This window comes from Hyalella azteca, unplaced genomic scaffold, assembly GCF_000764305.2.
Source record: "Hyalella azteca isolate HAZT.00-mixed unplaced genomic scaffold, Hazt_2.0.2 contig16545, whole genome shotgun sequence".
Classification (NCBI taxonomy): Eukaryota; Metazoa; Arthropoda; class Malacostraca; order Amphipoda; family Hyalellidae; genus Hyalella; species Hyalella azteca.
The window spans coordinates 101,787-115,114 of NW_025946363.1; the positions used below are offsets into that span (position 1 = coordinate 101,787).

The window sequence follows — 13,328 nt, forward strand, 5'->3', positions numbered from 1 at the left end:
GGTTCTGGGATACAAAATAAAGGTAAGAAGTTTCATGATTTATAAAATTATTACTCGTTTTAAAATTGTCGTCGATATTGAATCGTAATTAAGCATGACCAGAAGGTTGGTTCTGTTGTCGCGGGATCCGAGGATATAGAGGAACAGCGTAAACGATTATAGAATATATTTTATGGATTATAGTTCGGCTTACAGGTAAGGATAATCTTAGTTCAGAAGTTGGAATTTTAACACTGATGTCTTCGGCGTCCAGTTGAAGTATGGATAAGTCTAGAGTGTATCTTCTACTCTGACGTTAATTTAGGGTTACTGTCCTGTTTGACATGGACAAGAGCAATGGGGTATACCGACAGAGGTCCTCGCCCGAGACTGAGGTTTCCGGGTCTGGGAAGAGCTCATATAGCTTCGCTATTTGACGTCACCAAGGGCGTGACTTGATAAACAGGAAAGGCTAATACAAGGAAATGCTTATATGAACATATCGCAGTGAAAAAAATTATCTTTCAACAAGGAAGACATCAGTCAGGAAATATCCAGGGACGAATGATATTAACATTGTCACCTGACATAAGTTATGTAATATATTTGCACGCTAAAATGGCGGAAACATTCGAAGGCTTGGAACGCATCGATCACAAGTATGTATGGTGATGTTCTCCTGGCACCAGAGCAGCATGCCTCGGTGCTGGTGCGCAGTCTGCGTGAACGCCTCGCCGTGCAGCACGAGATACTCACGTATGTATGGTGATGTTCTCCTGGCACCAGAGCAGCATGCCACGGTGCTGGTGCGCAGTCTGCGTGAACGCCTCGCCGTGCAGCACGAGATACTTGAGGCACAGGCAGATGTGGTACACCTCGTCGCCATCACTGATGCGCGACAGCCGCTGTAGCGACAAATAATAATATACGTTTAAAAATTACTTTTTAAAGACAACACTTCCAAAGAATCCAGTATCTCCAATCTAACAGATGTACAATGAATTTCTCATCTAATTTTCGAAAATTAGGAAAAAATTACTTTTCAATTTTTTTAATATATAGAAATATTTGTAATATATAATTTTTTCCAAAATTATTTATTCTGTTAATTGATTCATGCATTGCCTCTGATTTCACACAAGTGTGCAAAATTTAAGATCAATTAGACAGGTAAATGTGTGTCAAATATCAGTTACGTATAAGATTTGTAGCTGACAAAATTATTTTTTCAATTTTTTAATATTGAATTTTTTTAATTATTAAAATCATTTATTTTGACATTTGATTCATGCATTGTCTCCAACTTTACACAAGTGTGCAAAATTTTAGATCGACAGGATAAGTAGAAGTGTATTAAATTTCGATTACAAGATTCGTAGCAGACAGACAGACAGACAAACAAACAAACAAACAGACAAGAAGTGAAGTTAAAGAGAAGTGTTGTAAAAAATTGAACGCAGCCTTTCAGTTACGCTAAAGGACATGAATTTGATCGATTACTTTTTTGCGATATCAAGTGCAAAGTTTGTGGAAGATTTGTATTCGCAATTATAATGGATTTATTGAAGTACCGAGTACTTCTCAAAGGGTAGTATAATAATGAAGTCAGGCGAGTGCTTCCTTCAGTTAAAAAATCAAAATTAAAAATTTCGAGCAATTAGCGGAACACTTCTATTACGTTGACGTATATCGATTTAGTTGAACAGTTATTTTACGTAAGTTAACATGAGTTTTTTTTAATATTGCTTTCAGTAAAGATGAATCAGAGAACATAGACGACCTGCAGCTGGGCAGGCAGGTCCTCAAGTAGAACTTACCCCCAGCAGGGCATAGACGACCTGCAGCTGGGCAGGCAGGTCCTCAAGTTGAACTTACCTCCAGCAGGGCATAGACGACCTGCAGCTGGGCAGGCAGGTCCTCAAGTTGAACTTACCTCCAGCAGGGCATAGACGACCTGCAGCTGGGCAGGCAGGTCCTCGAGCTTGAACTTGAAGTTGCCCTGCGACGTAACCCAGACGTCCTCGTCCTCCTCCAGCGGCTGGGTCGTCACCACGGGCTCATCGTCCTCGCCCACCACACTCGCCGTCGCCACCACGGCCGTTGCATTCGCTGAGTCGCCACGTTATTCAAGTCAATTTCATTATTATTTCTCATGAACAGAAGATGAAATAAAATGTCAGGTCAGTTTGTATATTTTTTAAAGTATTAAATTGCTAACAACAATTTACGCGACAAAGCCGGCTGTCACTACGCGGTCATCACAGCGGTGGCTCATGTAGCCTCAACTCCTGTCTTCTCTTATATTATTGATCCTTAATTAGTTAAGTAATTACTTTTCATTGGAATTTAGAGTTTTTATATACATCATGCAAGCACTGTTCATCGTATTTAATTAACATTATAACTTTCTCATGCATTGCGAATAAAATTTAAATAAGCACACGGAAACAAAAATCTGTCATCTTTCGAAGCGTGACTCTGAACATTTTGACATTGAAATAATAAATAAGTTATTCGCGCTTGAACCGCCTAATTATTTAACCAATGGAGTTAGTGAGGAAATCAATCATTATCACGATCTTGAATGAACTGATGTCAAATGTCATTGGTGTCGAGGGAAAGCCATGTCCTCGAGGGAAATTAACTTAAAGAGTATAATACAAGTCTAAAAAAATAGATGCTGGCCCGACTCTGCAATATGTGCTGCCTAAGACTCGGGGAGCACGCCAATCAGCCGCTGTATGTTGGCTTCGACCCAGCATGTGAAGGGCAGCCAGTTGCAAGTTCAGTATGGCTCACTGGGCTCGGCCTACCCTTCTCATACTCTCATGCGACCATAATGTATGAAAGCAAATTATTATGTTCGATCGGAGGGATCGAAAATTAGACTAGCAAACCCCAGGATTACTTTCGGGCTTAAGCCGAGTGTAGCGATCCCTGGCCAGAAGCCTTGACGTTACCCGAATTTTGTTCAGGAACGTAGCTTCAAGGATAATTAAACTAGTCAAGCGATAACAAAAATTTTAGGAATAAATCGTTCGATTGAAAATTACTACAGCATAAATGATGAATTAGCTAATAAAGGATAACTTGGACTTTAACTATAAATAAAAATTAACTGAACTTGACACTCGTTAATCTTACCCTGCGACCGTTCTGCTTGTGGCGAGAAGGCAGGGCAGCCAAGAAGAATAAGAAGATAGTGATAAAAATGAAGTCACAGCAATAAGTACAAGATTAAAGTCATAAGAACAAGTCGTCAGTCATAAGAACAAGATTACAGTGATATGAACATGACGACCGCCATAAGAACAAGATAAGAAGAAGAGCAACAAGATAAGATGAGTGATTAGGAGAAAACAACAACGATATAAATTAGATTACAGCAATAAGAACAAGTCGACAGTCATATGAAAAAGATCACAGTGATAAGATAAGTAGAAAATGACAGCGATAACAAGAAGATCACAACTATAAGAACCGTACGACAGTAAGAAGAAAAAGATCACATCGATTAGAAGAAGAGGATAACAATATGCTTAAAAAATTACAGAGATAAGAAAAAGCAGACATGGATATGAAGACCATAGTGATAAGAATAAGACGATGGTGTACAAGATCACATGTACACATGCCCGGTATGCGCATGTAATACATACACACTATACACACGCAGATGATCACAGATTTGGTGATAATGTTGTTCAATTATTTCATTAATTATGGAAATAGTATATTTGTCGGACCACCATGTGAAAATAAAGTAACTTTGCATGTCGCATTCTGCACTTTTTTGGAGGGTAACAGCTGCTTCTATGTTGAATCTAAGTTGCCAAAGACGGTTTAAGGATAGGTCCAAAATTTTGAATAATTTTAAAATGTTCGCTGAGAGAAAATTGACTCCTGCTTGCAAATATTTAATTGTTCCAAACAGTGAGCGATCGTGCCATAACCGAGGCACCTACGACCGTCTAGGTGTCTCAAATACGTCCAAGTGTCTCCAAATTGGAGCTTTTGAGAATAAATCTACGGAAAACCCAACCAACTTTCCAGAATCTCCGCGATATCCTTGCCCAGTTTTCAGCGCCGGATGAAATCATTCCCTCATATTTCACTCCTCCAGCCGATGTCATCACTGCATAGTTTGTGGAAAACAATCTTTACTTTTATAAAATAAATAAATATATTGTAGAAAAACGCCCAAAGCGTAGAAAGCACACAAGAACGTACGCGCAACAAACTAATTCCATTTCCACTTGAAAAGTAATGATAATTAGTTTATCACTCGGTTTGCTCATTTTTTGAAAAATTTTAATGATTACGTTTTTAAATAATAATCTTAGCGGTTCTCTTGGACAAATTCACTAATATCGAGACTATGCATTGCAAGTACTTCAGTTGAGGCTCCTACATTGTAAATATTGGACAAGCTGAAATGATAATTTAATTTAATAATTGGACAAGCTGAAACACATCCTAAAACAGACAAAGCCCCAAATTTTCTCCCTGTGATGGCGGATGGTTGTGACTTCCTCGTAATTATAATCACTTCCATTAAGTTTTAGCTGCAATATTAATGTTACAAAGAGTCGTGACTTACCAGCCTCTTCCTCAGTACAAGTTGTGGCTGTGGCAACTGCCGCCATAACTTGCTCCTGTGGCATGTGCGCCACAACGTCCATGGCGCTCACTGTGGCTACCGTGGCTGTCACCACCTGCCAGTTGGTCGGTTGTGGCGAGTTAATAAAACCAACACGAAATTTCCACACGACACTTTGAAAATTTCAGGGAAAAGTAACGCGTATTTTAAGAATAATTCTAATACATATTATGATAGTATTATTGCTCAACTTTGCCACGAGTTAATTACTCAGTCGTTACGGCAGCAGAGCGCAAATATGTTTGAATAATTTACCCTCTTAATGTCACATTTATTTTAAACACAATGGATATTAAAAAACTTTCAGCCAATTCCCATGTTGCAATAAAATAATTTTAAAAATCCCGAAGCCAAATTCTCCGCAAAATTCGCTATCAGATTTATGATTCTTCGCCAGGTCTCCCTCCGCATGAGATCTTCGGAACACCAAACTACAACTCAAACTTCAATTCAAACTTCAACAGAATTTAGTTAATAAAGCAGACACGGCCTAAATGTTGTTGTGGAATGATTTGCAGCTTCAATTGCTCACTTGAACGTTTGATTGAGTTAATTTTTCATTGTTTTTATTAGGTGCTCGAGTTGTACCGTTGAGCATCAATCAGACAAATATTGATTAATATAATAATTTTAATTTGTAGTTCCTAATAAGCTTTCATACCACTTTTTCTCCTCTATGGCAATCATTTGTTGCTGTATCATCCCTGTAAAATAAATACAGACCTGAGGCAGAGCGGTCGGCGAAGCGCCGTTCGCTGCGCCGTTGGTCGCTGAAGAAGAGACGGCGGCAGCGGGTGTCGGCGACGCGGCTTTGGCGACGCAAGTTTTCGGGGCGTCGGCGACGTTCGCCTGCGCAGCGTCGGTTTTGCTTTTGTCGGCTCCTGCGTCGACGCTCTTAAGAATGTCGGCAACCTGGCGGGAAGCGAATGAGTCTTAAAATACATCATTTGAGTATGAGAATGACAACTTAGAATGTTCATTATTTTGACGCGGGAAAAAAACTGCCAGACATTGATTTTACACTAAAGAGGTAAACGTTCATGACTGAATCTTGAATCAAAAGCTGCCCATCCAGGGCTTGAATTGCAAATTACAAAGTTTATCAATGTTTAGAAAAAATGCAATTATAACGAAGATATGTTATAAAGTTGTTACACAATTATATTTATTATAACTCTTAAAATAACTCTAAAAGAACAATAATCAGGCGGACTGAGTATTTTAATCAGTATAATATTTGCAGAAGATTTACCCTGGAGTTAACAACGGGCAGTTTGGGGCAGAGATACGTGACAATCTCGGTGCATAGCTGGAAAAATGTGTTGATGAGGAAGCATAATGAGCACTCATGTCGACACTCATGACTGATGAGGTAAGGGGTGCGTAACATCTTATTCAACAGCTGCCACATCGTCGTGCTGATGCCGCTCGTGATGGGTTGATGCTTCGTCACGTTCTGCACCTCCATCTTATATGTGAGAAATTGATGCAAATGTCGGTTTATATATAGTATAATAAGTGCATGCGTGAAATTTTTTGAGATAAAAATTCCATTTACGGCCTGTTCGCGTGCTAATAGCATTGTTGCATTAAAATTTAGTATCTGGAAACAACCTGACAGGCAAAATATTTTGTCAGGAGAAACAAATTCAGACGAAATTCAAATTAAAAATGCCTGTTTTATAATGTGTTTAATTTTTCATGACAGAGCAGGAGTAAAATTCCACTCGGAAGAAGCATTGAGTTAAACATTTGTGCCTCCATCGAAAAATAAATAGATGTAAAATTCCTTTTACATCTCAGGAATTTCATGGTCAAAATCTATTTCCACGATGAAATTTATTTGAGTTACCTGCTTGTAGGCGATGTCCAGCATGAGGACGTAGCAAGTCAAGACCAAGTCGGGGTCTGACTGCCTCAAGTCTTTATTCCCGCCTTTCCTTTTACCGTCTTCTTCTTCGTCGGAAAATCCGGGGCTGCTTTCATTGCCGCTGCTAGGCACGGGTTCTGCCGCCAATGAAATTCATTGCTTAGATGCCACATGAAACTTGCAAAAATTAGATTACTCTTTAGAAAATCACGCATCATATATTTTTCCGATGTTGAATTTACAGTTCTGAAATATTCCGCTTTAAATTCTATACTTACATTTCAGAATTTGGTAATTTTACTATTAGTATTCCATCAAAACTCAGTAAAACGTCCGAGTATTGTTGATTTATCGCTATAATACTCTCGCAGCAATAGTTAAAATCACAATCACAGAGTTTTTCATATCCTCATCAGAGTTGGTAAATATCAGAGATTGCCACAAATCGCTGGATTTAAAGAGATTGCCACAAATCGCTGGATTTAAAGAGATTGCCACAAATCGCTGGATTTAAAGAGATTATATATTGCAAGTGTTGACAGCGACAAAAGTAATTTATTTTTAATAACAGGTATATTAGCTGAAGTAAAAAAAATTTCTTGTTAATACACACGAAAAAACAGACACTTAAGCACACAGGGAAATTGATGGCTGACAATCAAGAAAACAAAGTAGGACCGATATTTGTTTTCATTACTGAACGATATTGCTGAAATTTATGAATAATATTTAAACGAATATTAAATTCAATTAAAAAGTATTTTGTACAATAAATAAATACTTCTGGAATTATTAAATTCAAGTGAATATAGGGATTGTCTGCAACGATTGCAAAATGTAACGATATGAGATGTTACTCACTTTATCGCACGCTGTTATTCCTATAGAATGTGATGGGATGCGAACATATGTTTGTAGTACCAGTACTGAGTTGTTAGAATAATTTTTATTTACATTAAACTTTTAATGAAAAAGTGAGTGTAAATTAACGCATCCTTTTAATGAACTAAAGATAGAGGATGATACATAAATAACTAATGCGATTATGTGGAAGATTAGTTTAAATGAAATTCAGGTATCGAAAATTGTCCATTTTTGATAGCCATTTATCCCAATTTCCATTTATCTCGCCAAAATATAGAAAATGACTGGATTCAAAGGCTTCAAATTATTTAATAAGGCATGCATTGAATAGTAAAGCTTGGGACTTTTGGCAATGATAACGTGGAGTGTGGCGATGACATGATGAATATAGCAGTCAATGCCATACACGAACTTACGCCCCTAGTAGAATTATTGTATTTTAGAAACAATGGAACCTCGAACAATTGTGAGGTGCATGAGCACCTCGCGTCCTATGAATTTTTTCTGAAACGAAAAGTATTTTTAGAAATTCACGCGAGTTTAAAAATAAATTTTGCAAGTAAATCTCCCATCAGTTTGAATTAAAACCAAATGAGCAACTTTATCGCCCAACAATTTGAACTTCAACAGTTAAAAAAGTCATAAGCTATTTGCCTCTTCAATCTTTGACAAAAACAATAAAAGACTCCAGCCGAGAAACTTATTTGCAACAAATTGTGTGATTAAAATTTGGAGAAAAGACAAGCACTCGCAGCGACAACACTACATCAGTCGATGTTAGAATGATCTCAACTTACGATTATTTATAAGTATATAAAATTAGTAGTGTTAACATCATCAGTAATACAGTCCTCCTTTGCTTCTCAATGGGCATTTGGAAGGCTAACAGATTCATAACGATAATAAAAATGAAGTACAGAAATCTAGAAGATTTACTCCATTGAAACATTCACATGTCAAAACATCATTTAATCATTGAAGATCACATTGAATTTAGAGCAATATGGTGTCATGGGCTCAGGAGTGAAGAAATTTACAGTTGAGGCTGCACACTTGAGGTCGTCAAGCTCAGAGAGAACAGTTCGATCTGGAGAACAGTTCGAGAACAGTTCGACCTAGAGAAGAGTTCGAGAACAGTTTGATCTAGAGAACAGTTCGATCTGGAAAAGAGTTCGAGAACAGTTCGATCTGGAGAACAGTTCGAGAACAGTTCAACCTAGAGAACAGTTCGATCTAGAGAAGAGTTCGAGAACAGTTCGATCCTAGAGAAGAGTTCGAGAACAGTTTGATCTAGAGAACAGTTCGATCTGGAGAACAGTTCGAGAACAGTTCAACCTAGAGAACAGTTCGATCTAGAGAAGAGTTCGAGAACAGTTCGATCTTGAGAACAGTTTGAAAACAGTTCGACCTATTAAAGAGTTCTAAGACTCTCTCTCTCTCTCTCTCTCTCGCTCTCAAACTCGCAATGAACAAAACCGAGTCTCATCTAATAACAGGGATAGAAATTCTAAGGAAATCAACTCAGGCGTCCCGTGTTGTCATTTGAGACCTTGGAAATTGTGATAATTTCATCAGAGCTTTAGTTTTTTAATTAAAAACAATTGAATAGCAAATAACCAATCAAATATTTATATGCACATTTTAATTTAAAAAGCTATAAAATTACTTTCACAGCATTTTTCGTATTCACAGACTTTTGTTCCTTTTTCAGTTAGCGCAATTTTTATTCTCAGGTTCAGTTAGTGCAAGTAAGATGAATTTAAAATTTCCCTTACCTAAATTCATTCATCTAAATCGTATGAATCTGATGTGTAAAATGATCTTTTGGGATGTACGAAGTGTATAGGACCAACAGAATGTTATTTTCGGAGCTTCAAATCTATATATACATAGATTTTCATAGTTCCTTTGTTTGCGTTGCATTCAGTAACGCAGTGATTATTTAAGATTTCGCGACAAGGATTGTTGTATGTAATTATTGTAAGGCTCTTGTTCTTGTTCTTGTATTAAAAGCTTGCCACGGCAGACGTCAGTTTTTCATCGATAAAAAGTTTATCCCTGCAATTAAACACAAGATTCTTGGCAGCAAAACTAGCACCCAGACTCAAGACTGGTGAAAATTGACTGGTTATTTGAAAATCGGCATCAGATTTCCAGCAAAAAGGCAAATCTATCTCATTAATCGTAATATTATTTTCTATCTTGAGGAAGGATTTTTCAGGGTTTTCAGATAATATTTTCTGCACGATTTTTGGTTAATGTCCGACGAAAATTTAAGGCTGTCGAGAATCTTTTATGAGATTTGTCACGGACAACCGACGCATCAAACAGAAATATTTATTGGCTTCGTGACTACATTTATCACTCTAAATATTATTAAAAAATTAGGATAATCGGTATGGTATGTTTACTTTAAAACTGCGGATTTTATGGACAATCTAAAGGTTTCGGTTTTCGTTACTTTCATTAATCGAACTCATGATACGCCCTCAAGAAAGTTTCATCACAACAAATAGAAGCAAATTATTTCTTGTATATAACACAAGCTTTGTGGAACTGCAACCCAAGACTCGTGTGGGAAGCAGCAAGGTTCTCTCGGTGGAGCCAACAGTGAGCCATCAAAAGCTGTCACGTCAATGCAACAAATTGCAACACTCAAACACCGAAAACACTCACATACAACAGATCTTAACATTTCTCAGTAAGTACATTACACGAATATTCGTATTATGTCCAATGTTCATGTTGGATGTATTTTAACGCTATGATAACTATTCAATTTGAAATTAGATCCAAAAGCAAATAAATCGAAGGAGGCATAAAATCTTTGAAATCGAACTATTTCCTTGTCAATATTTTCCCAGCTTAGAAAAACAAAGACCAAAAATATTCTGTAGCCATTTAAGGAGATGAAGTCCGAAAATGATTTTGTAACATGGCTGACAATTGCCATTTGATTGAACACTACATTGTATCTGATAACAATTGATCTTTTTTATTCAGTTGGGGAAATGCATTATTGTCCACCTCGCAAAGAGATGAAAAATGATGTTAGTGGAGTTCAAATATCAAATATGGAATATTATCATGTTGTTGAGCTGTGTGCATGGATGAACTTTTTTCCTGTCACTTTGGTATTAAAGTTGAGATAAATAAAGCCTGCAAAATAAGACAGCTAGACTTACCGCTGAGCTTGATCGGCATTCCCTTGCGATCGAAAAGCTTAGGATTGAGGTTAGGCCAGTAATAAAATAGGAGGTTGGCTGCAGGTATCCTGGAGCCTGGAGTGCCGTGGGCGATGACGCAAAACAAATCCTGGATGACGTGACACTTGACAGACATCAGGCACTCGATTATCACAAATAGCTGAATTTAAATTGAACGATCGACTGAGCAGCTTACCCCGGAGATCTTAACACGTCGACGTGAAAAAGCAAAGTGATTCTACCGTATGGTTCTAGCTCTGTCCGCTAGCACGTTCTAAACGAAAATCACAACTTTCCAGTGATCGAATTAAATATAAAAGTATTTTTGTCGTATATAACTATATTATAACAAAAAAATCATACGAATGTTATTAGTGCTAGAAAATTGAGAATATCTCTTGACAGAATGTTTGCATGATTATTCAAAAGTTAAATTGATGACATAGGAAGTAATTGGCAAGTTTCTAGGTAATTAAGTTGCGAATAGCTATAGAAATTGGTGATTACCGAGTTTGAAGAGTTAATAAAAATAATTACGACATTCACAAGAAATGATAGTGCGAGTTATGATCGAGTCACTACACATCATCAATGGTATGCTGCAGAGGGAAATGATGGCGTTAGCATTGGATGAGGTACATCATCAATGGTATGCTGCAGAGGGAAATGATGGCGTTAGTGTTGGATGAGGTACATCATCAATGGTATGCTGCAGAGGGAGATAATTGCGTTAGCATTGGATGAGGAATATCTTTGGACAAGGAGGGCTGTTTATTTATGGAGATTTAGATGTGATAACAACCGTTCCTCTTCCTATTATTTGTAGTAAATATGCATTAATTCGGCTTGAGTAAGAATATGAAGGTTTAGTATGTTTATTGATGGGATGAAGAATGACGGCACGACCAACACCTGCGGGCGGTGGGTCATTAGAATACAAACATGACATGAAAATAATGGAATATTAATGTTTAAAGAAATAATGAATACAAATGGTTATTCAGATATTATGAGGTTGAATAGCTATCTGACTTCGATTCAGAAGGTTGACTAAGCATAACACTGGCATAAAATAGCAGAAAACAATATTAAAAAAATATCGAGAGCAAGCCATGATGTAGTTCCGACGGTTGCACTTTGAAATATTTAATCACAAATAGCTGAATTTAAATTGAACGATCGACTGAGCAGCTTACCCCGGAGATCTTAACACGTCGACGTGAAAAAGTAATCACCTTGTTCCCACAAGAAGTAATACACTCACCTTGTTCTCACACGACGTAATGTAATCACCTTGTTCCCACACGACGCAATGTAATCACCTTATTCTCATATAAGACTTAATGTAGTCACCTTGTTCCCACAAGAAGTAATGTAATCACTTTGTTCTCACACGACGTAATGCAATCACCTTGATTTAACACGACGTAGATGTAATCACCTTCTTTTCACACAACGAATAGCTGTAATCACCTTGTTCTCACACGACGTAAAACACTCACCTTGTTCCCACAAGAAGTAAAGTAGTCACCTTGTTCCCACAAGAAGTAATTTCTTCACCTTATTCTCACACGACGTAATACACTCACCTTGTTCTCACACGACGTATTACACTCACCTTGTTCTCACACGACGTAATACAATACCTTGTTCCCACAAGAAGTAATACACTCACCTTGTTCTCACACGACGTAATACTATCACCATGTTCTCACACGACGTAATGTAATGACCTTGTTCTCACACAACGCATAGATGTAATCACATTGTTCTCCCACGACGTAATACACTCACCTTGTTCTCACACGACGTCGCGATGTTGGTCATTGGCTTGAGGACGTCTTGGAGCTCAACGTTGCTCTGGTTTTTCTCGAGTTGTTCCTTGCACTTAAGGCACATGTAGAGGGGCGGCGCTGTGTCGGGGCAGGCGCCCAGAGCTGTCACGTGGTCCATGCACGCCACCATCATCGGGTGTTTGTGTTCTGCTTCACAGCTGCTCCTCTGGCACGGTAACGCCTTCCACCCTAAACCAGTACACTCGGTCACTGGTTGTACAAACTTCCGCGGCAGTGCATTAAAGCCATCAATCACTATAGTTGTACCAGCTGTCGCGGTAGTGCATCAGACAAGACGCCACTGGTTGTACCGATTTCCCTCAAACTGCATCAAACCTACCAATCACAGGTTGTACCAACTCCCCAATAATGCCTCGAAACTACCAATCATATGTTGTACCAACTTGCCCGGTAATGCATCAAACCTACCAATCTCAAATTGTACCAACTTGCCCGGTAGTGCATCAAACCTAGAAATCACGGGATGTACCTGCTAGATCTTTATCGTGCAGCATCAAGCTTTTGCATAACAACTAATGTCATCTGTACCAGCTCTAGCCTGGGACTTTAGTCCTAGGCTAGAAATTAAAAAACCCAAGCAATCACAATTGGGAATCCTGCTTTATTCATTGCTCTCCCAACGTGGTCTCAATCCGATAGGTCTAACTAGGTCAATTCATCATCACTTCACCGTACTGCCCAACGCTCTCCTCACTTTATCGTACAGCCTAACGTTCCCCTCACTTTACCGTACTGCCTAACGTTCCCTCATTTCACCGTACTGCCTAACGCTTCCCTTACTTCACCGTACTGCCTAACGTTTCCCTCACTTCACCGTACTGCCTAACATTTCCCTCACTTTACCGTACAGCCTAACGTTTCCCTCACTTCACCGTACTGCCTAACGTTTCCCT

The 13,328-nt window shown here is 38.3% G+C and overlaps 1 protein-coding gene across 1 annotated transcript; it reads right to left on the bottom strand.

Moving 5' to 3' along the window:
- Positions 1-644: 644 nt before the first annotated feature.
- LOC108664480 lies at positions 645-12,544 on the bottom strand. The gene is made up of 9 exons (XM_018151073.2): positions 12,374-12,544; positions 10,559-10,703; positions 6,492-6,646; positions 5,892-6,107; positions 5,363-5,551; positions 4,580-4,694; positions 3,124-3,135; positions 1,913-2,088; positions 645-884 (listed from the first exon to the last, which is right to left on the bottom strand). The coding sequence occupies exons 1-9, from the start codon at positions 12,542-12,544 to the stop codon at positions 732-734; spliced, it is 1,332 nt and encodes a 443-aa protein (XP_018006562.2). The 3' UTR covers positions 645-731.
- Between the last annotated feature and the right edge of the window lie 784 nt (positions 12,545-13,328).